A 25,696-nucleotide genomic window follows, 5' to 3' on the forward strand; every position below is an offset into this window, starting at 1 on the left:
TGTAAAAGAGTGAAGTTAGAGCACTTCTCGCACCGTGTGGGCTTCCCTGGTGGCTCAGCTGCTAAAGAGTCCACCTGCAGTGCAGGAGACCTGTGTTTGATCCCTGGGTTGGGAAGATCTCCTGGAGAAGGGAAAGACTTCCCACTACAGTATTCTGGCCTGGAGAATTCCATGGACTGTATTATAGCCCATGGGGTTGCAAAAGAGTCGGACGTACCTGATGCCATACACAAAGATAAACTCAAAATGGATTAAGGACTTAAATGTAAGAGAGGAAACTATAAAACTTAGAGGAAAACATAGGCAGAACACTCGATGATGTAAAGCAGGATCCTCTATGATCCACTTCCTAGAGTAAAGGAAATAAAAACAAAAACAAGTGGGACCTAATTAAACTTAAAAGCTTTGCACAGCAAAGGAAACTATAAACAAGGTGAAAAGACGACCCTCAGAATGGGAGAAAATAATAACATGAAACAACTGACAAAGAATTAATTTCCAAAATGTACAAGTAGCTCATATAAGTCAATACCAGAAAAACAAACAATCCAATCAAAAAGTGGGAAAAAGACCTAAACAGATATTTCTCCAAAAAGACATGCAGATGGCTAATAAACACGTGAAAAGATGCTTAACATCACTCATTATGAGAGATTATTACTATTATAGCAAATCAAAGCTATAATGAGATAACATCTCCCACTGGTTAAGTACATTCTTAGATTTATTTATTTATTTAAATTTATACATTCTTAGATTTTGAAGTCCAAAGTGTCTTCTCTTTAAATACATACATACATACATATTAATATTCTCTCTATATAGACATGTATATTGTATATCTATCTATATCTGTTCAGTATGTACATATGTATGTATATGTGCAAAAGTGTTCTCATCTAGCTGCCCTAATTTATTCGACTCTACCTAAAGATTGAATCTCATAATTTCTCTAGGATTACCTATTACTTATTTCAGCTATGTATGTTATTGTTTAGTCACCAAGTAGTGTCTGACTCTTGCAACTCCATTCGCCAGACTGCTCTATCCGTGGGGTAACCTAGGCAAGAATACTGGAGTGGGCTGCCATTTCCTTCTCCAGAGCATCTTCCTGACCCAGGGGTCAAACCCAGGTCTCTTGCTGGGCAGGCAAATTCATTACCACCGAGTCACCTGGGAAGCCCTTAACTATGTATCAGTTCAGTTCAGTCGCTCAGTCATGTCCAACTCTTTGCAACCCCATGAATCACAGCATGCCAGACCTCCCTGTCAATCACCAACTCCTGGAGTTTACTCAAACTCATGTCCATTGAGTAGGTGATGCCATCCAGCCATCTCATCCTCTGTTGTCCCCTTCTCCTCCTGCCCCTAATCCCTCCCAGCATCAGGGTCTTCTCCAATGAGTCAACTCTTCGCATGAGGTGGCCAAAGTATTGGAGTTTCAGCCTCAGCATCAGTCCTTCCAAAGAACACCCAGGACTGATCTCCTTTAGGTTGGACTGGTTGGATCTCTTTTCAGTCCAAGGGACTCTGAAGAGTCTTCTCCAACACCACAGTTCAAAAGCATCAATTCTTTGGCACTCAGCTGTCTTTATAGTCCAACTCTCCCATCCATACATGACCACTGGAAAAATCATAGCCTTGACTAGACGGACCTTTGTTGGCAAAGTAATGTCTCTGCTTTTTAATATGTATGTTGGCAAAGTAATGTCTCTGCGTTTTAATATGCTATCTAGGTTGGCCATAACTTTCCTTCCAAGGAGTGAGCGTCTTTTAATTTCATGGCTGCAGTCACCATCTGCAGTGATTTTGGAGCCCCCCCCAAAAAAGTCAGCCACTGTTTCCACTGTTTCCCCATCTATTTGCCATGAAGTGATGGGACCAGGTGCCATGATCTTAGTTTTCTGAATGTTGGGCTTTAAGCCAACTTTTTCACTCTCCTCTTTCACTTTCATCAAGAGGCTCTTTAGTTCCTCTTCCCTTTCTGCCATAAGGGTGGTGTCGTCCTCATATCTGAGGTTATTGATATTTCTCCCAGCAACCTTGATTCCAATTTGTGCTTCTTCCAGCCCAGCGTTTCTCATGTATAGATTTATTCAAATCTTTAAAGCATTTTTTATTTTGTTGTGGTCAAAATATTTTAAGTGAGATCTTTCTCAACAGATTTTTAAGTGTATAGTAGAGTATTGTTACCTATAGACACAAAGTTGTACTGCTGCTGCTGCTGCTAAGTCGCTTCAGTCATGTCCAACTCTGTGCGACCCCATAGATGGCAGCCCACCAGGCTCCCCCGTCCCTGGGATTCTCCAGGCAAGAACACTGGAGTGGGTTGCCATTTCCTTCTCCAATGCAGGAAAGTGAAAAGTGAAAGTGAAGTCTCTCAGTCGCGTCCGACTTGTAGTGACCCCATGTACTGCAGCCCACCAGTCTCCTCTGTCCATGGAATTTTCCAGGCAAGAGTACTGGAGTGGGTTGCCATTTTCTTCTCGGCAATGTTGTACCCTAGACTTCTAATTTATTTATCTTGTACAATTGAAACTTTGCATCTGTTAATCAGCAACTCTGAATTTCTCCCTCCTCCCAGTCCCTGGCATCCACTTTTCTAATATCTTCTTCTATGAGTTTGACTATATTCAAATCTTTGAATAAATTTTATGTATTAATAAAACTGAATTTTCTATGTTTGAAGCTTTTACTCATTTCAGAACTGTGGAACATGGACCAAATACATCTTTCAGTTTATTAATTTCATAAATTAGAATTTTTAAAGTATTTGTATATTTTATTCCTAGATCTTTGATTATAAACTTGAAGATTTGTGAGTCCTCTGAAAACTTTCTAATTGTTGCTGAACTTCGGAAAGCACATTTTTTTTTCTTGTTCTAATATTATTTAAAGAGTTTCTAATACCTTCATATAATTTTTTTTCTAGTTCAGGACCATGAGGTTCATCAGAAAATTTTGGCAACTGATGTTCGTTCTAAAAATACATCTGACTTGAGAAAGATGTCAAGTAAAAAACTAAAAGATAATCACAGTAAAGCTGATGAGGAGTGTTACTTATCTATTGGCTCACCTTTTGACCTGGATATAAAAGCATCTTCATTGCAAAAGGGTAGTCCATCTGTTGCCCAAAAGAGAGAGACCTACACTTCCGAAAATTCAGTAAATATGCTATCTTCAAGTACAGAGATTTCTCATAAAACCAGAAAAAGGTGAAGTTTTATTTATTTATGAAATATTAACCTTTCTGTAACAACGTCATTTTTTATTTTAAAAAATGGGTAATTTGGTCTCATGTATTTTATAGTATTGAATATTTACATGTTATGAGAAAAGTAGACATACATTGGGTATATATTCAATTTATATTTACTATGGAAGGCCTTAAAGTGTACTTCTGAAAAGTTTAGTGGTAAACTTTTCTATGGTCTATGGAAAAGCATATTTTTTTTCTTTTTTCTTTAAGATCTAAAAAAAATATTGAAGACATATAGAAGATAATACAGTAGGCACTCATATATTTGACATATGTGAATATTTTGTTATATTCAGATACTTTTTAAAAACATTTTTGAGTGTCATATAGTTGAATTAAAATGTATTAATTACTGCTGTATAGCAAATGGACTCAGTTATGCATATATATATGTATATATATATATATACACAATCTTTTTCATATTCTTTTTCATTATGGTTTATCACAGGATATTTTTTTTTCTCATAATACATTTTCTCTAGCTTCCTAAGAAAAATAATTTGTATTTTCCATATGTTATTTTTAATTACCAGGGTAGGTATGTATCAGGTCACTTTGAGGGGTAGCAAAGAATAAGTATTGTTGAAGATAATTGTGGTGAACCCACATCCATTTCCTGGGGCTTTCTTTCTCTTTGGCCTTTAAGAAGCAAAATTGATTGTTCAAGGTCCTTTGCTATTGGAAAACCTCTGCCATAAGTATAATATCTGTATAGGGTCTTTCCTCTTTGATTCTTGGAGCTGAGGAGTTAAGTACACTCTAAGATTTTGCGGTCCAAAGTGTGTTCTGCAGCTCAGGATCGAGAGAAGGATATTATCTGAAAGCCTGTTAGAAATACATAATCTCAAACTCTATGCTAGACCTATTGAATCAAAATCTACATTTTAATAAGATTCCTCAGAGGATTCAGATTCATATGAAATCTTTGAGAACTAGTATTTTAAGCTACAATTTGACTTGTTATATGATTTAACCATCCTTTTTCTCTTTATTTTTTTTCTATCAGCAAATACAAAATTTAATTTTTCTGAACAATTTGTCTTGTGTAATATGTGTGAGAGAAACACATCAGCATTTATAAAGTTTAAATAAAGGCCCATCGGAAAATTTTGTAAGTGGTTGTATTATCACTGTAGGGAAGTTCGAGAAAACTTTTAACTCAGCAAATGGTGGAAACATTCAGCTTGTCGTCCTTCTAACCTTTTAGGTTAAACTTTGAAGATAAAGATGTTTTGAAGAAAGTAGAAATAATGAATGAAGTATCAGAAATAGTTTCAGAAGGACCACAAGAAAGGAGACAGTCAGAAACATCTCAAAAAAGAATACAAGATTCAGAATATGAAAATCAACCGCAAGCTAGGAAGAGTTTTTCAACGTTGTTTTTAGAAACTGTAAAAAGAAAAAGTGAGTCCAGGTAAGTTATTAAGAAATGGTCCAGATTTTTCTTTCACATTCTTTGAATAGTACCTAAGGATTCTTAATGACATTTAACTAGAAGTTAATCTTAATTGACATAATTTTTAATTGAAATTACGTTTAACCTATAAGGAGAGTGAATTTCTTACCAGTAAACTAACCCCAAAGCCATCATTTAATGGATTCTAAATTAAATGTGAAAGAAAATAAGTTTCTTCAGCTTTTATTACTTCTGTTCATCAACACTTTCTAGTATATATGATATCAAAAAATAAAGGCAGTATTTAGAAGTAAAATTGTCAAGGTGCCTATGTGTCATTGTTAAGTGTTTTAAATATTTTTTTCTATTTCTTTTGATTGTGTTAGTAAAATGGTAGTCCTAAAATAAATTTTAATCTGTTCTTGCCTACTTAAAAGCCTTCAGTAGTTCCACGGTGTCCATATAGTGATTTTTAACTGGCTGCACGTAGAGTTAACTGGAATTAACAGCAGCTAGGGTTGAGAACCACTGGTTTACAGAATAAGTTTCAGAGTTGTCAACTGGTATTTGGGGCTTCCCTGGTGGCTCAGACAGTAAAGAATTTGCTTGCAATGTAGGAACTCGGGTTCAGTCTCTGAATCTGGAAGATCCCCTCGAGAAGGGAATGGCAGCCCACTCCAGTATTGTTCCCTGGAGAATTCCATGGACAGAAGAGCCTGGCGGGCTGCAGTCCATGGGGTCACAGGGAGTCGACACGACTGAATGACTATCACTTTCACTTTCACTTTATAGCTGGTACTTAAGGCCTTCACTCTCACTCGTGAACTCTTTCTGTCATATGTATTTGCAGTTGTCCTGGCTTTGGCACACCCTTTCCCCTTGTCATATGCCAATTTATATTTTCTTCTGAAAGTTTCACTCCAGTGTTTTTTAAAATAATTTCTTACCTTGTATTATGGTTTAACTATTTTATGTATGTCTGTCTTAGTAGATTATGACAGAAACCCATCTTTCTGGGAGTGTAGTTTCTTTTGTATTTTCTATGAGATCTGTCAGAGTGCTTGCAAATCTATTAGGAAGGTTTTATAAAAACATTTAATGAATGAAATTCCTCTTTGGTTCAGTCTCTGTTCCATAGTTGACTCCTCCCTCCCTCCACCTCCATAGTCTTGCTCCCTCTCTCCCATCTCTCCTTCTCTTTCTGTATGTGTGTGTGTGTGTGTGTATACACATAGGTACATATGGCATTTTTACCCCTGTATGCATGTTGTCTCTGCTGCTGCTGCTGCTGCTAAGTCGCTTCAGTCGTGTCTGACTCTGTGCGACCCCATAGACGGCAGCCCACCAGGCTCCCCTGTCCCTCGGATTCTCCAAGCAAGAACACTGGAGTGGGTTGCCGTTTCTTTCTCCAATGCAGGAAAGTGAAAAGTGAAAGTGAAGTCACTCAGTGGTGTCTGACTCTTCGTGACCCCATGTTCTGCAGCCCACCAGGCTCCTCCTCCGACCATGGGATTTTCTAGGCAAGAGTACTGGTATCTGATAAAAATATGTTACATTTATGGACTAATTATATGTGTGTCCAAAAGAGTAATTATTTTTTAATGTGTCAGTTTTTTTTGGTAAACTAGTGAGTATAGTTTGTTTAATTGCTATAACCAGATATAACTGTTCATTATTCCTCATGTTTGCTTCCTTCTTTGTTTTGCTTATGCTTTTCCTTCTGATTCTTTCTTGCATGTCCTCACAGCCAAATCATATCTGTTCTTCAAGATCCAACTCAAGTGGCATTTTTCCACTGAGCCAGAAGTCATCTTTCTGTATTCTGAATTTTAATATTTAATTAAAATTATATTTTTAATTTGGGCTGCTAAATAGACCAGCATAGTCTGGATGGCTTATAAGCAACAGAAATTTATTTCACAATGCTAGAGGCTGAGAAGTCCAAGATCAAGCCAAGGCTCAAGTAGATTCAGTGTCTGGTGAGACCTGCTTCCTGGTTCATGATGGCTATCTTATTGCTGTAACCTCAAATGGTAAAAGGTAGTGAGGGAGTTTTCTGGGGTTTCTCTTATAAAGATGCTAATTCCATTCATGAGCCATTGCACCCTAATTACCTAATCACTACCTAAAGACCCCACCCTAAAATACCATCATATTGGGGATTAGGTTTTAATTTATTAATTTCAGAGGGATGTAAACATTTGATCTGTAGTAAGTGTCAAGGTTGTTTCCAAAGGATATCTTTGGTTTTAATAACCTTAAAGTCATGAAAGTCTCTTGAAATAGAATAAAGGAGGGATATAGAAAGTTCTTATTGGCTGATTTGGGAAAACTTTTATTTTTAAATACATAGCATTATTTTTTGTTTTTCTGGCTGCCTGGTAGGTGGGATCCTAGTTCCCTGTCCAGGGATTGAACCCATGTCCCCTGCAGTGGGAGTGCAGAGTTCTAATCACTAGACCTCCAGGAAGTCCCTAGGATTACTTCTTTAATGTGTGGAATTAATAGATATTGCAGGTATATTTGTTGTTCTTTAGTCCCTAAGTTGTGTCCAACTCTTTTGCAACCCCAAAGACTATATATAGCCCACCAGACTCCTTTGTCCACATAATTTCTCTGGCAGGAATGCTGGAGTGGATTGCCATTTCCTTCTCCAGGGGATCATACCCTCCTGCATTGGCAGGCTGAGTCTACCACTGAACCACCTGGGAAACCCTACAGATAATACACAATAAAGCAAGTTAAACATATTTCTATCAGATTGGCTAATAGTGCTGAAAAATAATATTTCTGTTTAAATGTGATCTTCTATTTATATATTATATAGTCTTCTATTTATACTTTTTTTATTAGATTTTCTAGATTTTTCTAAAACTATAAACTTTATAAACTATAGTTTATAAACTATATAAACTTGTAAGACTCTGCCTATTAAGATATATTTCTTAGCATATACATGTATATGTTTTTTATATTGGAAGATTTATGAGGTGTTTGAAATTAGAGAAGTATAGAAGGCATTTTCATCTCATAATCTTATTTTTTCATAATCTTTTTATGAAGGGAAAAAATATAGACATGATAATCCAATTTTTCCATCCTAGCTTTTCTTCTACTGTGTAAAAAATAGTTAAGCATCCTTGCTGCTAAGTCACGTTAGTCATGTCCAACTCTGTGTGACCCCATAGATGGCAGCCCACCAGGCTCCCGTCCCTGGGATTCTCCAGGCAAGAATACTGGAGTGGGCTGCCATTTCCTTCTCCAGTGCATGAAAGTGAAAAGTGAAAGTGAAGTCGCTCAGTCATGTCCGACTCTTCGAGACCCCATGGACTGTAGCCTACCAGGCTCCTCTGTCCATGGGATTTTCCAGGCAAGAGTGCTGGAGTGGGGTGCCATTGCCTTCTCTGTAAGCATCCTTATTCAAGTGAAAAAGGCAGAAAAAGGAGTACATGCACTGCCTTCGGAATTTGAATGTTTGCCCTATTTATTTTTGCATGTTTCACTCTAGGATATGGTTTGTTCACGGCTGTTGTCATAAAGAGGAAGGAAATGCAAAATTATTCTATCAGATTAAACACATACAAAAATGTGAATTTTCAAACTTGGAATGAATTTTTATATAATATAAATTATAATTTAGTCTGTAATTTAGTAATGTTTTCTTAAATTGTTAAACTGGAAGGTGTCTCAAAAATAATCTTGTTTTGGATGTTAAGAAATTCATGCCCATGAGACATCTATAAAAACAAAATTTAACATTATAATAATGGCATGCATTTTTATACTGTGAGTGAGTATATCTGAGCAGTATTATACATCTCTGGGTTTCATCTGTTTAATATTTCTAATGAATGGGTAACCTGAAATTAGTTGAGGAAGTCTGTATAGATGCTTCCAGCTTTAAATTTTTGTGATCCCATCTATGTTATAAATGAGTATGCTTAGATATTATAGAAATGTAAAAGGAGGCAAAGATTTTAAAGTGTAAGAAAAAATTAAAGAGACATGTCAACTGCTCTTTAAAGCAAAGATATAAACTTTACTTTTTTGAGCTATTATTTATTGTAACATTCTATTTTAGTTCTGTTGTTAGGCATGTAGCAACTGTTCCACCTCATTTATCTCCTGCAAATAATTTGAAGTTACTGGAAGATGAGTTTATAATTGATGAATCAGATAAAAGTTTTGTCAGTCAACCTTGGATTACTATACCAAGAAAGACTGGGCCTCAGAAGCAGCACACAGCATCCCCTGCTGAGAGCACTGTCCTTCAGAAGAAGAAGTCAAGAGGAAAACAGGACAATGTATCATCTATGGCTTTGACAAGTAACAAGCATCCTGGCAAAGCTCACCCAGTAGAGAAATCTCAACCCTCTGAACAAAACATACTGGGTGGGAGTTGTGCTTTGACAGATGAAGTAGAAAATCATTGTAAATCTACAAAATATGAAATATATTCTGAGAATGCAGAAAAAGCATCTGGAGCCAAAAGGACTATAAAACCAAAACAGAGAACAAAATCTAAGGCCAATGTACCTGAAGAAGAAGTTGATGTGAGGCAATCTAAAGATAAAAATATAAGTATATCACATACTGTCCAAGACAAGTTACAAAGAAATTCAGACAAAAATATGGAAGAGGGTGAAGAGATAAGCGTTAGCATTTCCAAAAATCAGTTGCTCTCTGTGGGTAAGTGTTTATATTAAATGTAACTATGAATATTAATCTAACACTTTGCTTTTTATAATATTCCTATTTAGCATTGGGAAGTAGGCATTTAATCTGTACAAAGCCTTGAAAGCCTGCAAGCTCTTTGCTAGAGTCTCTTTATTTTACATTGTACTTCAGGTCCAGGTCTCTTGATTTTGGGGTAGCTTCTAAGATTACAGCATATGGAAAGGGAGAAGTAAAAGGCGGCAAATGCTTAGTAAACCAGGTAGTTACCGGAACACAAGTATGACAGCATCATATATTCGTGAGGCTTATTAAAATATAAATTTGGATAAGAAATCAGCTAGTTGGTCTAGTTCTTGCAGATAAAAATTAATACTCCTCTGTTCAATTATTTATTCATTTATCTAAAAATTATTGAATGTCAGACTCTGTATTAGGCTCTGAATTTACAAAGATTGCTAATAAATAATTTTCATCATTAAAAAAGATCCACCTGTTAATGTCTGTAGACCAACAGATAAATATACATACATCCACAGGATGATATTGGAAGCATAGAGAATAATCAACTAACTAATAACTCAAAAAACTGTCTATTTTGGGACAGTGTATCATTTATTTTTCAAACTGGGACACATGAAAATGGGAGAGGATGTCATGACTGTGAGCATAAACTCCGATTGCCCAGGGAAACCTGAAATACAACTGCTCTCTTATGCCATCTCTCTGCATGGTGATTGAGGTTTATAATGGTGACAGTATCATGAAGAAAAGATCAACTTGTGCTTTTGTATCACTTTTTAAAATTGAAGTATAGTTGACTTACAATGTTGTGTTAGTTTTAGGTGTATGGCAAACTGAATCAGTTACACACACAAACACACACACACACACATTCTTCTTCAAGTTCTTTTCTCTTACAGGTTATTACAAAATACTCAATATAGTTCCCTGTGCAGTATAGAAGGTCTTTTTGGTTGTCTGTTTCATTTATAGTAGTGTGTATATGTTAATCCCAAACTCCTAATTTACCTCCATCCCCTATTTGTATCTTTTTTATTTTTTCTGTAGGTTCCACAATAAGGGATATCACATGATATGTGTTTTTCTCTGTCTGGCTTATATCACTAAGTATGCTAATCTATAAATCCATCCATGTTGCTGCAAATGGCATAATTTCATTCTTTTTTATGGCTGAGTAATATTCCATTGTGAGTATGTGTGTTTGTGTGTGTATGTATGTAATTACCACACCTTCTTTATCCATTCATCTGTGGATGGACATTTAGTTTACTTTCACGTCTTCGCTATAGTTAGTAGTGCTGCAGTGAACGTTGAGTTGCATGTATCTTTTTGAATTATGGTTTTCTCCAGATCCATGCCTAGGAGTGGGTTTGCAGATCATATGGTAATGCTATTGTTAGTTTCTTTCTTTCTTTCTTTCTTTTTTTTAAATTTTTTAATTGAAGGAAAGTTACTTGACAGAATTTTGTGCTTTTTTGTCATATGTCAGCAAGAACCAGCCATAGGTACACCCATGTCCCCTCCCTGCGGAACCTCCCTCCTGTCTCCCTCCACATCCCGCCTTTCACATCCCAGCTTGTCGCAGAGCCCCTGTTTGGGTTCCCTGAGCCATACAGCAGATTCCCACTAGCTGTCTCTTTTACAGATGATATTTTAAATTTCCATGTTACTCTCCATACATCTCCCCTTCTCCCTCCTCCTGTCCCCCCATGTCCATAGGTCTGTTCTCTGTGTCTGTTTCTCCATTGCTGCCCTGAAAATAAATTCATCAGTGCCATCTTTTTAGATTTCAAATATGTGTGTCAGTATACAATATGTATATTTCTCTTTCTGATTTAACTGCACTCTGTATAATAGGCTCTAGGTTCATCTACCTCATTAGAACTGACTCAGATGTGTTCCTTTTTATGGCTGAGTAGTATTCCATTGTATATGTACCGCAGCTTTTATCCATTCATCTGTCAATGGACATCTAGGTTGCTTCCATGTTCTAGCTACTGTAAATAGTGCTGCAGTGAACATTGGGTTACATGTGTCTTTTTCAGTTTTGGTTTCCCCAGGTTGGATGCCTAGGAGTGGGATTGCTGGGTCATATGGTAGTTTTATTCCTAGCTTTTTAAGGAATCTTCATACCGTATTCCATAGTGGCTGTATCAGTTTACATTCCCACCAGCAATGCAAGAGTGTTCCCTTTTCTCCACACTCTATCCAGCATTTATTATTTGTAGACTTTTTGATGATGGCCATTCTGACTGGTCTGAGGTGGTATCTCGTAGTTTTGATTTGCATGTCTCTAATAATGAGTGATGTTGAGCATCTTTTCATGTGCTTGTTAGCCATCTGTATGTTGTCTTTGGAGAAATGTCTCTTCAACTCCCTTTTGCACTTTTTGATTGGGTTGTTTGTTTTTCTGGTATTGAATTGTATGAGCTGCTTGTATAATTTGGAAATTAATTATTTGTGAGTTTTTCCCTTTGCTATTATTTTCTCTCATTCTGAGGGTTGTCTTTTCACCTTGCTTATAGTTTCCTTTGCTCTGCAAAAGCTTTCAAGTTTAATTAGGTCCTACTTGTTATTTTTGTTTTTATTTCCATTACTCTAGGAGGTAGGGCTTCCCCTGTGGCTCGTAAACAGTCCACTTGCAATGTGGGAGACCTGGGTTTGATCCCTGGGTTGGGAAGCTCCCCTGGAGAAGGGAAAGGCTACCCACTCCAGTGTTCTGGCCTGGAGAATTCCATGGACTGGATAGGCCACGGGGTCGCAAAGAGTGGGGCACACTGAGCCACCTGCACTGCGCTGCACTGGGCAGTGTGTCACAGAAGACCTTGCTTTGATTTATGTCATCGAGTGTTTTACCTATGTTTTCCTCTAAGAGTTTTACAGTTTCTGGTCTTACATTTAGGTCTTTAAGCCATTTTGAGTTTATCTTTGTGTATGGCATCAAGTAGTTTTCTACTTTTTCATTCATTTGCACATGGCTGTCCAGTTCTCCTAGCACCACTTGTTGGAGAAGCTCTCTTTGCCCCATGGTATGTTCTTGTCTCCTTTGTCAGAAAGAAGGTACCCATGGCTGTGTGGGTTGACCTCTGGTCTCTCCGTCTCTTCCATTGGTCTGTACTGCTGTTTCTGTGCCTGCACCCCACTGTCTTGGTGACTGTCGCTTTGTCATGTCATCTGAAGGCAGGAAACTTGCTTCCTCCAGCTCCGTTCTTCTTTCTCAAGCCTGCTTTGGCTATTCAGGGACTTTTGTGTTTCCATATGAATAGTGAAATTTTTTGTTCTAGTTCTGTGAAAAATGCCATTGGTAATTTGACGGGGGTCGCGTTGCATCTGTAGATTTCATTTAGTAGTATAGTCATTTTCACAATATTGATTCTTCCTACGCAGGAGCATGGAATATCTCTTCATCTGTTACGATGTCTTTGATTTCTTCATCAGTGTCATAATTTTCTGCATACAGGTATTGTCTTCTTACATAGGTTTATTCCTAAATATTTTATTCTTTTTGTTGTAATGGTAAAAGGGATTGATTCCTTAATTTCTCTTTCTGATTTTTCATTGTTAGTGTATAGGAATGGAAGTAATTTCTGTGTTTTGACCTTGTATCCCATGACTTTGCTGAATTCACTGATTAGCTCTAGCAATTTTCTGATTTTAAGCAGTTTATTTTGGGTTTTCTATGTATAGTATCATGTCATCTCTAAACAATGAGAGTTGTACTTCTTTTCCAGTCTGTACTCCTTTTATTTCTTTTTCTTCTCTGATTGCCATAGCTATGACTTAGAAAATGATGTTGAATAATAGTGGTGGGAGTGGACCCCCTTGTTTTGTTCCTGATCTTAGAGGGAATGCTTTTACTTTTTCACCATTGAGAATAATGTTTGCTATGGGCTTTTCTTATATGGCCTTTATTATGTTTAGGTAGGGTCCTTCTATGCCCATTTTTTGAAGCGTTTTTATCATAAATGGATGCTGAATTTTGTTGAAGCCTTTTTCTGCATCTATTGAGATGATCATATGGTTTTTATCTTTCAGTTTGTTAATATGGTGTATCATGATTGATTTGTATACACTGGAGAATCCTTGCATCCCTGGAATAAACCCAACTTGATCATGGTATATGAGCTTTTTAATGTGTTGTTGAATTCTGTTTGCTTGAATTTTGTTGAGGATTTTTGCATCTATGTTCATCAGTGATATTGGCCTGTAATTTTCTTTTTTCATGTTGTCTTTGCCTGGTTTTGTTATCAGGGTGATTGTGATCTTGTTGAATGAATTTGGAAATGTTCCTTCCTCTGCAGTTTTTTTTAAGAGCTTCAGAAAAATAAGCATTAGCTCTTCTCTAAATGTTTGATAGAATTCCCCTGTGAAGCCATCTGGTTTTTGGAAGATTTTTGATCACTGTTTCGATTTCAGTGTTTGTAACTGTGTTGTTTATAATTTCTGTTTATTCCTGGTTCAGTCCTGGGAGATTGACCTTTCCTAAGAATCTGTCCACTTCCTCTAGGTTGTCCATTTTATTAGCATATAGTTACTCATACTGTTCTCTTATGATTCTTTGTATTTCTGTGTTATCTGTTGTAACCTCTCCTTTTTCATTTCTAATTTTGTTGATTTGATTTTTTTCCCTTTTTGGCTTGATGAGTTTAGCTAGTGGTTTGTCAGTTTTGTTTATCTTCTCAAAGAACCAGCTCTTAGTTTTATTGATCTTTGCTATTGTTTCCTTTATTTCTTTTTCATTTATTTCTGCTCAGATTTTTACGATCCCTTTCCTTCTGTTGACTTTGGTCGTTTTTTCTCTTTCCAGCTGCTTTTCCAGAAGTAGAGTTAGGTTGTCTATTCAGTGCTTTTGTTGTTTCTTGAGGTGTGATTGTATCGCTATAAACTTCCCTCTTAGAACTGCTTTTGCTGAATCCCGTAGGTTTTGGGTTGTCATGTTTTCATTGTCATTTGTTTCTAGTAATCTTTTGATTCCTTTTCTTATTTTCAGTTACCTCTTCATTATTTATTAATGTCTTATTTAATCTCCATGAGTTTGTGTTTTTTGCAGTTTTTTTTCCTGTAGTTGATATCTAGTCTGATACCTTTGTGGTCAGAGAAGATACTTGATACAATTTCAGTTTTCTTAAATTTACTGAGGCTTGATTTGTGACCCAGTATGTGATCTGTCCTGGAGAATGTTCCATGTGCACTTGAAAAGTGTATTCTTCTGCATTTGGATGGAAAGTCCTGAAGATATCAATGAGGTCCATTTGGTCTAATGTTTCATGTAAGGTTTGTTTTTCCTTCTTGATTCTCTGTTTTGATGATCTGTCTGTTGGTGTAAGTGGATTTTTTAAGTCGCCTACTATCGTGTTACTGTTGATTTCCCCTCTTTTGCCTGTTAGTATTTGCCTTATGTATTGAGGTGCTCCTATGTTGGGTGCATAAATGTTTACAATTGTTATATCTTCTTAGATTGATCACTTGATCATTATGTAGTGTCCTTCTTTGATAATATTCTTTAGTTTAAAGTCTTATTTTGTCTGAAATAAGGATTGCCACTCTGGCTTTCTTTTGGTTTCCATTCTCACGGAATGTCTTTCTCCATCATTTTACTTTCAGTCTGTATGTTTCTCTAGGTCTGAAACGGTCTCCTGTAGGCAGCATATATATATGGATCTTTTTTTTAATGTCCATTCAGTCAGTCTGTATCTTTTGGGTGGTACATTTAATCCATTTACATTTAAGGTAATTAGTGATACATGTGTTCCTATTGGCATTTTCTTGATTGTTTTGGGTTTGTTTTGTAGGCCTTTCCATTCTCTTGTGTTTACTGACTATGCAAGTCCCTTTAGTATTTGTTGCAAGGCTAGTTTGATGATGCTGAATTCTCTTAACTTCTGCTTGTCTGTGAAGCTTTTGATTTCTCTATCAATTTTGAATGAGATCTTTGCGGGATATAGTAATCTTGGTTGTAGATTTTTCTCTTTTAGTACTTTAAATATATACTACCATCACATTCTGGCCTGTAGAGTTTCTGTTGAAAGATCCGCTGTTAAATGTATGAGTTTTCGGTTGTATGTTACTTGTTACTTTTCCCTTGCTGCTTTTAATATTCTTTCTTTGTACTTAATCTCAGCTTGATTAACATATGTCTTGTTGTGTTTCTCCTGTAAGGGACTCTCTGCACTTCTTGGACTGATTGACTACTTCCTTTCCCATATTGGGAAAGTTTTCAGCTCTCAGTTCAGTCACTCAGTCATGTCTGACTCTTTTCAACCTGGGGCTGCAGCATGCCAGGCTTCCCTGTCCATCACCAACTCCCGGAGCCTGCTCAAACTCATGTCCATCGAGTCGGTGATGCCATCCAACCATCTCATCCTCTATTGTCCCCTTCTCCTGCCTTCAAACTTTCCCGGCATCAGGATCTTTTCCAGTGAGTCAGTTCTTCACATCAGGTGGCAAAAGTAATGGAGCTTCAACATCAGTCCTTCCAATGAACCCCAGGACTGATCTCCTTTAGGATGGATTGGTTGGATCTCCTTGCAGTCCAAGGGACTCTTAAGAGTCTTCTCCAACACCACAGTTCAAAAGCATCAGTTCTTTGGGCTCAGCTTTCTTTATGTTATCACATCCATACATGACTACTGGAAAAACCATAGCTTTGACTAGACGGACCTTTGTCAGCAAAGTAATGTCTCTGCTTTTTAATATGCTGTCTAGGTTAGTCATAGCTTTTCTTCCAAGGAGCAAGTGTCTTTTAATTTCATGGATGCAGTCACCACCTACAGTGATTTTGTAGCCCAAGAAAAGAAAGTCTGTCACTGTTTCCATTGTTTCCCCATCTATTTGCCATGAAGTGATGAGACTGTGAAGTGATGGGACCAGATGCCATGATCTTCATTTTTTGAATGTTGAGTTTTAAGTCAGCTTTTTCACTCTCTTCTTCTGCTTTCATCAAGAGGCTCCTAAGTTCCTCTTTGCTTTCTGTTTAAATAAGCTAAGCAGGGTGACAATATACAGCTTTGACATACTCCTTTCCTAATTTGGAACCAGTCCATTGGTCCATGTCCGATTTTACTTCTTATCTGCATACTATACTGTTATGCAGTTATACTACTACTTATATAACTTTAGTATAACTTAAGTTATACTACTTAACTGTTACTTAACCTGCATACTATAATTTCTTCAAAAATTTTCTTGGTGCTTTCTTTGTTTTCCTTCTTCTTCTGTGACCCCTATAACTCGAAGATTGGTACGTTTAATATTGTCCCGAAGGTCTGATGATGTCCTCAGTTCTTTTCATGCCTTTCCCTTTATCCTGCACTTTAGCAGTTATTTGCACCATTCTATCCTCCAGCTCACTTATCCGTCCCTCTGCCTCAGTTATTCTGCTGTTGGTTCCTTCTAGAGAAAGGTATTTTTAATTTCAGTAATTGTGTTATTCATCTGTTTGCTTATTCTTTATTTCTTCTATGTCCTGGATGATTGTATTAACTGTGTTAAATGTTTCTTGTATTTTCTCCATTCTGTTTTCAAGTCTTCAGATCATCTTTGCTATCATTATTTTGAATTCTGTTTCAAGGAGACTGCTTATTTCTTCTTTATTTGGTGTTGTGCGTTTTGACCTTGCTCTTTCATTTGTGCTGTATTCTCTGTATTTTTGTCTTTTTTTTTTTTTTTCTGACTTGCTTCATTGAGGTCTCTTCTTCCCAGGCTTTAGGGTTGTATTACTTCTTGCTTTTGGTTTTTGCCCTTGGAGGGAAATGTTGGTTGGGGTTTTGTGTTGATTTCTTGTTAGGGGTGACCTGTGCCTGTGTTCTAGTTGGAGATCAAGCGAATCAAGCAGGTAATTACAGAGATAATGGGACATATACACATACTTCCACACATACAGCTATAACCAAAGTGTTCTAAAGAAAAGAGTATAGGAGATTGACTTGGTGAACAGGGAGAGTCAAAAGTGATAACCAGTTAAAAGCAGAGCTAGGTCATGCTCAATCTGGAAAACTGCATAGCAGAGGGCCAACTGGGGAATATAACAGAGAGCTCAGCAATTTAACCTACTTGGTGAAAAAAGAAAGAGTGAAGGAATACAGGGAGAAGGAAAAAAGACAAAAAAAGAGGAGAAGGGAAGCAAAAGAGAAAAGGAGGGGGTGGAAAGAAATTTAAAAAGAGAGCAACAGAAAAAATAGAAAAGCAAAGATGAATAGACATGTGGAGAAGATTTATATGTATATTCAGAAATAGATATAGCCGGGAAAGAACTATAGGAAAAGCAGTTGAATATATAAAAAATAAAATGAAAAACTCATTAAAAAAGAGGGTGAAAAAGAGAAAAAAATAATCTTAAAATGATTTTTTTTTTTTTTTAACAAGAAAAGTAAAGAGGAAAGCTCCATAGTACCACAGAAGGCGAATGTGAATGTGGAAATATGTAGGTGGAATAAACTGTGAATTATAAGAGAAGAAAAGGTTCTCAAGGTTGTAGTTCTCTTTGGTTGTGGCATCTACCCCTTTGGATGGGATTGGGTTAGTGTCCTGTGACATTTTCATGGTTAGGGGAGCTTGTGCCTGTGTTCTGGTTGATGGAGCTGGATCTCGTCTCTCAAGGGCAGTGCAGTGTAGATTAGTAGGTTTGGAGAGTCTGTGGGTTCAGTATGCCTTTGGGCAGTCTTTCTGGCTTTGGCAGTGTTGTGTGTGTGTTAGTTGCTCAGTCATGCCTCACTCTTTGTGACTCTGTGGACTGCAGCCCATCAGGCTCCTCTGTTTATGGGATTTTCCAGGCAAGGATCCTGGAGTGGGTTGCCGTTTCCTTCTCCAGGAGACTTCCCTGACCCAGGGATAGAACCCAGGTCTCCTGCACTGCAGGCAGATTCTTTACCAACTGAGCTATGAGGGAAATGTTTGACGTGTCTGTTTCTGCAGCCACTTAAAGTGGCTCTCTCAGGATATCTTCACTGCCACCAGCCCCCTGCTTATTTCTGGGATCATTCCCCGTCCTGCCCTGCACTGCTGGCCAAAGCTTGCTAGGTAGGGACTTATGTGGATCTTTTCTTGTGCCCTCTGTGTCACAGAGACTTGTGTGGGCTTCCCTCAGCCCTCTGAGCTCAACCTCTGTGTCACGGGTCTTGTGTGCACTTGTCTCGGTTCCCAAGGCCCTCGCTCTGTGTTGCGAGGCTTGTGTGCACCTGTTTTGGCTCCCCTGGCTTGCCCTTTGCTTCACGGGGCTTGTGTGCCCTTATCTTGGCTCCCCGGTCCGCCCTCTGCATTGAGGGGTTTGGGTGCACTTCTCTCTGCTTCTGGGGCCCTTGTGCTGCGTTGCAGGGCTCGTGTGGACTTGTTCTGGCTCCCCCTGCCCGCTCTCTGCATTGCAGGGTTTGGGTGCACTTGTTTTGGCTCACCGCCTGCCCTCTTTGTAGCAGGGCTTATCCTATTGTTAGTTTTTTAAGGAACTACCATATTATACTCCACAGTGGGTGCACCAGTTTACATTCCAGCAACAGTGTAGAAGGGTTCTTTTTCCTTTACTTCTTCTCCATCATTTATTATTTGTAGACCTTTGATGATGTCCCTTCTGACCGGTATGAGGTGATCCTTCCTTGTAGTTTTGATTTGAATTTCTCAAATTATTAGCAGTATTGAACATCTTTTCATGTGCTTATTGGCCATCTGTGTATCTTCTTGGAGAAATGTCTATTTAGATCTTATGCTCATTTTTCATTTGGGTGTTTTTGTTTTTTTCTTATATTGAGCTGTATGAGCTATTTGTGTATTTTGGAAATGAATCTCTTATTTATTGGTAACTTCATTTGCAAGTATTTTCTTCCCTTCTGTGAGTTGTCTTTTCATTTTGTATATGTCTTCCCTTTTACTGTGCAAAATCATTTAAGTTTAATTAGGTCACGTTTGTTTATTTTGTTTTTATTTTCATTACCCTAGGAGGTGAATCGAAAAAGATACTTGTAATTTTTGTGAAAGAGTGTCCTGCCTGTGTTTTTCTCTAGCAGTTTTATAGTATCTGGTCTTACATTTAGATCTGTAATCTATTTTAAGTTTATTTTTGTGTGTAGTGTTAGAGAATGTTCTAATTTCATTCTTTTACATGTGGCTGTCCAGTTTTCCCAGCACCAGTTATTCAAGAGAGTGTCCTTTTTTTTTTTTTTTAACTGTATATTCTTGTCTCCTTCGTCATACATTAATTCAATGTAGGTGCATGGGTTTATTTCTAGACTTTCTATCCTGATCCATTGATCTGTATGCCTGTTTTTGTTTCAATACCGTACTGTTTTGATTGCTGTAGCTTTGTAGTATAGTCTGAAGTCAGGGCAACTGATTCCTCCAGCTGTTTTTCTTTTTCAGGATTGTTTTGCCAATTCACAGCCTTCTGTGTTTCTATGCAAATTTAAAGTGTTTTTGTTCTAGTTCTGCAAAAAATGCCATTGGTGATTTAATAGGGATTGTATTGAATCTGCAGATTGCTTGGGTAGGATAGTCATTGTGAGAAATCTGATTTTTCCATTTCAAGAGCATGATATATCTTTCCATCTGTTTGTGTCATCTTTGATTTCTTTCGTTAGCATCTTATAGTTTTGGAGTACAGGTCTTCTGCCTCCTTAAGTGGTTTAAGTATTTTAAATTTGATGCAGTGGTGAATGGGATTGTCCTTAATTTCTCTTTCTAATCTTTTGTTGTTAGTGTATAGAAATGCAACAGATTTGTATGTTAATTTTGTATCCTGCAAATTTTGTTTTTCACTGAAGACTTCTCATAATTTTCTAGTAGCATCTTTAGGATTTTCTATGTGTATTTGGTTGGTGCAAACATAACTGCAGTTTTGAACTGTGAATTTTAAATCATTACAACAAGGATCAAACACATCTTTATTAATCAAAATAGGGATCATTACAGTCAATACTTTTTTGCCAGTGAGTAATAAGTTTTATTCCTGTAGCTTAAAAATCCATGCTTTGGCAAGAGGCTTTGTTGCCTGGATGAATATAGGATGTGTTTCAGGCCTAACATTTGGTTGGAAGAGCTTGATTTTCATTGAGCATTTCTTTGGTGATTTTTCCAGTTATCCCTGATAATTCTATGTATCGATTTTTTTGGAGGGGGGTGTGGGGGGGAAATGAGATGTGTCCAGTTTTTAAACTAAACCTAACATCTGCTTTTGGGGACTTGCCTGCATCTCTGGGATTTGAATGAGGGTTGTGTCCTGTTTTACTCTGTTTTAAGTTTGCATTTAACATGTTTCTCTTCTCTGCTCCCCTTGCCCATTGGGGACTCCTGTTTGGTTCCTTAAAATTTGCTGCTTAGAGTGAAAGTTCAGCGGTAGTTGATCACGCTGCAAGTTCTTTCTGGACCTTTGCAAAGGGAGTGATCAGTGAGGGCCACCGCTCTCTTGGGATCTGTAAGACTGGATGTTTTTGGTACCTGCTGTCCATAGCCCTCCACTTTTATCAGAATACTTTACCAGTGCGCTAATCTCTTTGGAGATAAGAATGTTAGCATGTTACCAAATGTTAATTTTATTTTGCAGAAAATATAGTACCATGTCTGAGTTAATTATTAATATTTAAAACATTTTATTCCTTAACTCCCTCATTTACTTTGCTCACAGCTGACTCAGTTCCTTTAATTGGCAGAATTCTACAAATTTGTGTCACCCACTGCTGAGATTGTTTAGCCCCTGATGTATTTGTATAGATTTGTTTCTGGTGGTAGCTTGTCCTGAAATGTGTGTAGCAAGCAGGTGTTTTAGGATAAAACTGTTGTGTAATGCATGCTCTATGTGGAATTCAGAGGAAAACTCAGATTCAGTGAATAACAATGCCAAAAAATGCAAGTAACTAGCCATTGTTCAAATAACAGTGGTGCTATTTCTCTTTCGTGGCCTTTTAGACTTTCATTGTCCTAAAATTCCATTTTATTGGGAACCCATTCTCCACCTGGTCTTTCTTGACAGGGAGTTTTTCTACTTTAAACAGTTTCTAAACAAAATTCTGTGTTTCAAGAAAGAAAAAAAAAAAAAAAATCAGTGCTTCAGGATTTGATAAACTCTTGAAAAGCATTTTCTGCCTGTTGCTGGTTGTGGAAGGTTTTTCCCTGGAAAAAGTTGTTGAGATGCTTGAAGAAGTGATAGTTGGTTGGCAAGAGGTCAGCTGAATATGGCAGATGAGGCAAAACTTTGTAGCCTAATTCATTCAACTTTTGAATTGTTAGTTGTGCAATGTGAGGTCAGGCACTGTTGTAGAGAAGCACTGGACCCTTCCTGTTGACTAATGCTAGCAGCAGGCATTGCAGTTTTCCGTATATCTCATCGATTTGTTGAGCATACTTCTCAGATATATCGATTTTGTCAGGCTTCAGAAAGCTGTAGTTGATCAGACAGGCAGCAGACTACCAAACATGGACCATGATCTTTTTTTTGGTACAAGTTTCACTTTGGGAAGTGCTTTGGAGCTTCTTGGTCCAGTCACTGAGCTGTTTGTTGCCGGTTGTTGTAGAAAATCTACTTTTCGTCACATGTCACAATCTGATTGAGAAGGTTCATTATTGTGTAGAATAAGAGAAGATAATGCTTCAAAGCATGATTTTTTTTTTTTCTTTTCAGTCAGCTTGGGAGGCACCCATTTATTGACCTTTTGCACCTTTTCAATTTGCTTCAAATGTCAAGTGATCGTAGAGGGGTCAACATTGAGTTCTTTGGCAACTTCTCGTGTAGTTGTGTGAGAATCAGCTTCGATGATTGGTCATTGTCAACTTCTGACGTCTGGCCACTGTGTTCTTCATCTTCAAGACTCTCATCTCCTTTGCTAAATTTCTTGAGCCACCATCGCACTGTATGTTCATTAGCAGTTCCTGGGCCAAATATGTTGTGGATGTTGCAAGTAATCTCTGCTGCTTTGCAACCCATTTTGAACTTGAATAAGAAAATTGCTTGAATTTGCTTTTTGTCTAACATCATTTCCATAGTCTATTTATATAATATAATCAGCAACTAATAATGTCGTTAGCAAAAAAGCATAGAAGTGTGCATTAAAATGATATATAACATAAATATGTTTAAGACTGTATTCTAATATCGAATAGCAAATTTCAATAATGCAAAAACCACAGTTACTTTTGCACCAACCTAATAGTATCTTGTCATCTGCAGACAGTGACAGTTTTATTTCTTCCTTTCCAATTTGGACTTCTTTTGTTTCTTTTCCTTCCCTGATTGCTGTGGCTAAGACTTCCAAAGCTGTGTTGAACAAAAGTGGTGAGAGTTGGTCTTAGAGGAAATGTTTTCAGCTTTTCACCATTCCTGGTCTTAGAGAATGTTTTCAGCTTTTCACCGTTGAGTATGATGTTACCTGTGGCTTTGTCATATATGTCATATATGGCCTTTATTATGCTGAGGTACATTCCCTTTGTGCCCACTTCTTTGAAGAATTTTGATTGTAAATGGATGGAGTGTATCACTTTTTCTGTAATAGAGAGAAAAGGTATTACAGAAAGAACTTTCTCCAGAATAGTTAATGGACTAGAAAACACTTACCAGATTTATTTGCACTTTGTATGTATGAAATACAGCTTAATCCTTGACAATCCTATCCAATAAGAGATAACACTCAAAAGAAGTTAAATATTAGTCTTAAGATCTGTTTCAACCTAGAGCCCATATTTTTTGTTACATCAAAAAGTTTTGAAAAGGTGAAAATTTTTAATGCTTAAGTGGAATTGTTTTTGTGCCTGGATTTTCTAACTCTGTTGTTAATATAGAGGAAAGAGAGAGTATATTAAAAGCTCAATATTTATCCTAATCTTTTTTTTTTTTAAATTCTCTGTAATATAGTTATCACTGGTGGCTCAGTGGTAAAGACTCGGCCTGGCAATGCAGGAGACAAGGGTTCCATCCCTGGGCCAGGAAGATCCCCTGGAGGAGGGCATGACAAACCACTCCAGTATTCTTACCTGGGAAATTCCATGGACAGAGAACCCTGGCGGACTACAGTCCATGGGGTTGCAAAGAGTTGGACACGACTAAGCTCATGCATACACTCACTTATTTTAGCTTTCTTTTTGTATTGTCTATAACATAGACTTTATATCACCTGAAATAATAGTTGTCAGACTTCAGTTTTGCCTATATATACCTTTGCATATTGCACAAGTGCTGCTTACAGTCGAAGGAAAAATGACCTATTTAATGGATCTCTTATAAATGTTAGACATGTACCATATTCTTTTTATTTGAATTCTTCTTTATTTTTTTGTTTCCTTCAGTTTCTAATCAGCATTTGGTCATTTTAAGAAAACACTGTATGGAGAATTTGACTAAACTGAAGGTGATAGTTAACATTATAAGAAAGCATATTTCTTAAAACTAGTAGAATATAAATTAACAAAATTTGAAAGGTGTGTATTTATAATTTCTTAGTAAAAAACATTGCATCAAGAAAGTGTACTTGGATGATACTCTCCTAAATTATAAATGTTAAACCTGTATTGAGTACCTGCTATATTTTGTACACTGGTTTTAGTGTGTATAAAACTTATATTTATCTAGATTGGTTAACTAATATAGCATTCTGCCTTAATTTTCTTTTGCTCTCATAACAACTTACTACATACTTAGTGGTTTAAAACAACAAACATTATCTTCCCATTCTGTGAGTCAGGAGTCTGAAATGGATTTTACTGGGTCAAAATCCAGGTGTTTACAAGGTTTTTGTTCCTTTTTGGTTGTTCTAGAAGAAGATCTGTTGCCTTGCTTTTTCTACCTTACTGAAATCGCCTGTATTCCTTAAATTATGGCTGTCCTCTTACAGTCTCAAAACCAGCAATGCCAGCCTTCTCATTGTAATTGGATTCAGCCAGTTATCCTGGGATAATCCAGGGTAATCTCCTTACTTTAGGGTTTATTACCTTAATCATGTCTCTAAACTTTCTTGCCATGTAATGTAACATTTTCACAGATTTTGTGATTAGGGCAGGTGAATTAGGAAGTCATTATTCTACCAACCATATCATTTTCAAAGACTAAAAATATGGAGATAATTCTAATTCTGAAAATAATTTTCCATTGATTCACAAGGCACTTGACATAATTGTAATGCCTAAACTGTTGACTTGGATTGAGCAAATTAACTTTTCTACTTTTGTTGTCCCATAGGCTTCTCAGACTCAACATATTGGAAACTAAATTCCTCCCAACTTCTTCCTCTGCTAGTTTTCAGTATCTTCATAAGCAGAGACATAATAAGAAAGAAATCTGATTCATCTTTAACTCCTGTTTCCTTTACCTAGCAAACTGTATAAAGTCAGTAAGTCTTTTGACTTCTTCCTTAGTAGCTTTCAAATCTATTATTTCCTTCCATTGCTACAGCTACCCCCTTTGGCCAAGTTACGTTAACCTCTTTCTTAGATTATTTTAGCATTTTATGCACGTACCCGTGCTTTTCTTTCCTCTCCAGATTTATCTCCTAGACTGGTTTATAATGAATTTTTTCCAGTTCCATGAACAGGCCACTTTCTCAGCTGTGGGTCTTTTTGTATGCTCTTCCTTTTACTTAGAAAATAAAATTTAAAAAGAAAAGAAAAGAAAATATACTCTGGGTTCCCTACCAAGCTGTGTAATAAGTTTAAATATTACTTTCCTTGATTATCACTTACCCTGTATGTTCCTACATCTGCTCCAAAGCACTCTTCATTTTCAAACATAATAAGAAAATGCTGAATTTGTCTTGTACTATAGAGTCTGGACTGAAAGCTCCAGGAGAATAGGAACTATATCTTTCCTGTTCCTAAAACCACTTTGCTGTAGCATTTCTGTGGCTCACTGGAATATATTATCAGCAGTGGCAGAAATATTGCTCTATTTTGGATGAATACTCTTGCTATGTTTATCTGAACATGCCCCATCTTCAGAATCCTATTCCTGTACATGTAAATATGCAAAATTTTCTACAGTAGTCACTTTTTTTCCTCTAGCTATTGCCCTGCTTATGACTTGTGTCTCTACAGTTCTAAGTTACCTCTTTTCATATTACCAGATGTTTCATATATCAGCTTAATGTTCTGTATACGTTCCTTTTTATGTCATTCACTCTCTAATCTTTCTTGATCTGGAGCTGAATTCTGAAATGGTGTTCTTAATTGGTTTCTTTTTTACTTTGTATGATTTTTTTTTTCGATATCATTGTCTGAATAAATCTTTGATGGTAGCATTTTCCTCTTCATATTCTTTTGCTTTAAACCATTGTTCACATTGGTGTTTTTTCTTTTTTTGAATCAATTCAATGAATGTGGACAATAATCTCTGTCATCATGAGCACCTCTCATTTATTGAAGCAGTTCCTGAGGAT

General features: G+C 36.9%; 1 protein-coding gene across 3 annotated transcripts in view; it reads left to right on the forward strand.

Annotated features, from left to right (window-relative positions):
- The window catches only part of CENPC (centromere protein C), an 82,372-nt gene that overhangs the window by 15,222 nt on the left and 41,454 nt on the right, over positions 1-25,696 (forward strand). For all 3 annotated transcript variants that reach the window (XM_061145866.1, XM_061145868.1, XM_061145867.1), the window contains exons 6-8: positions 2,933-3,215; positions 4,470-4,676; positions 8,740-9,347. In XM_061145866.1, the coding sequence (XP_061001849.1) occupies positions 2,933-3,215; positions 4,470-4,676; positions 8,740-9,347 (1,098 nt within the window). The remainder of the gene's footprint in view (positions 1-2,932; positions 3,216-4,469; positions 4,677-8,739; positions 9,348-25,696) is intronic.

The sequence above is a fragment of the Dama dama genome, chromosome 6, assembly GCF_033118175.1.
Source record: "Dama dama isolate Ldn47 chromosome 6, ASM3311817v1, whole genome shotgun sequence".
Taxonomy (NCBI): Eukaryota; Metazoa; Chordata; class Mammalia; order Artiodactyla; family Cervidae; genus Dama; species Dama dama.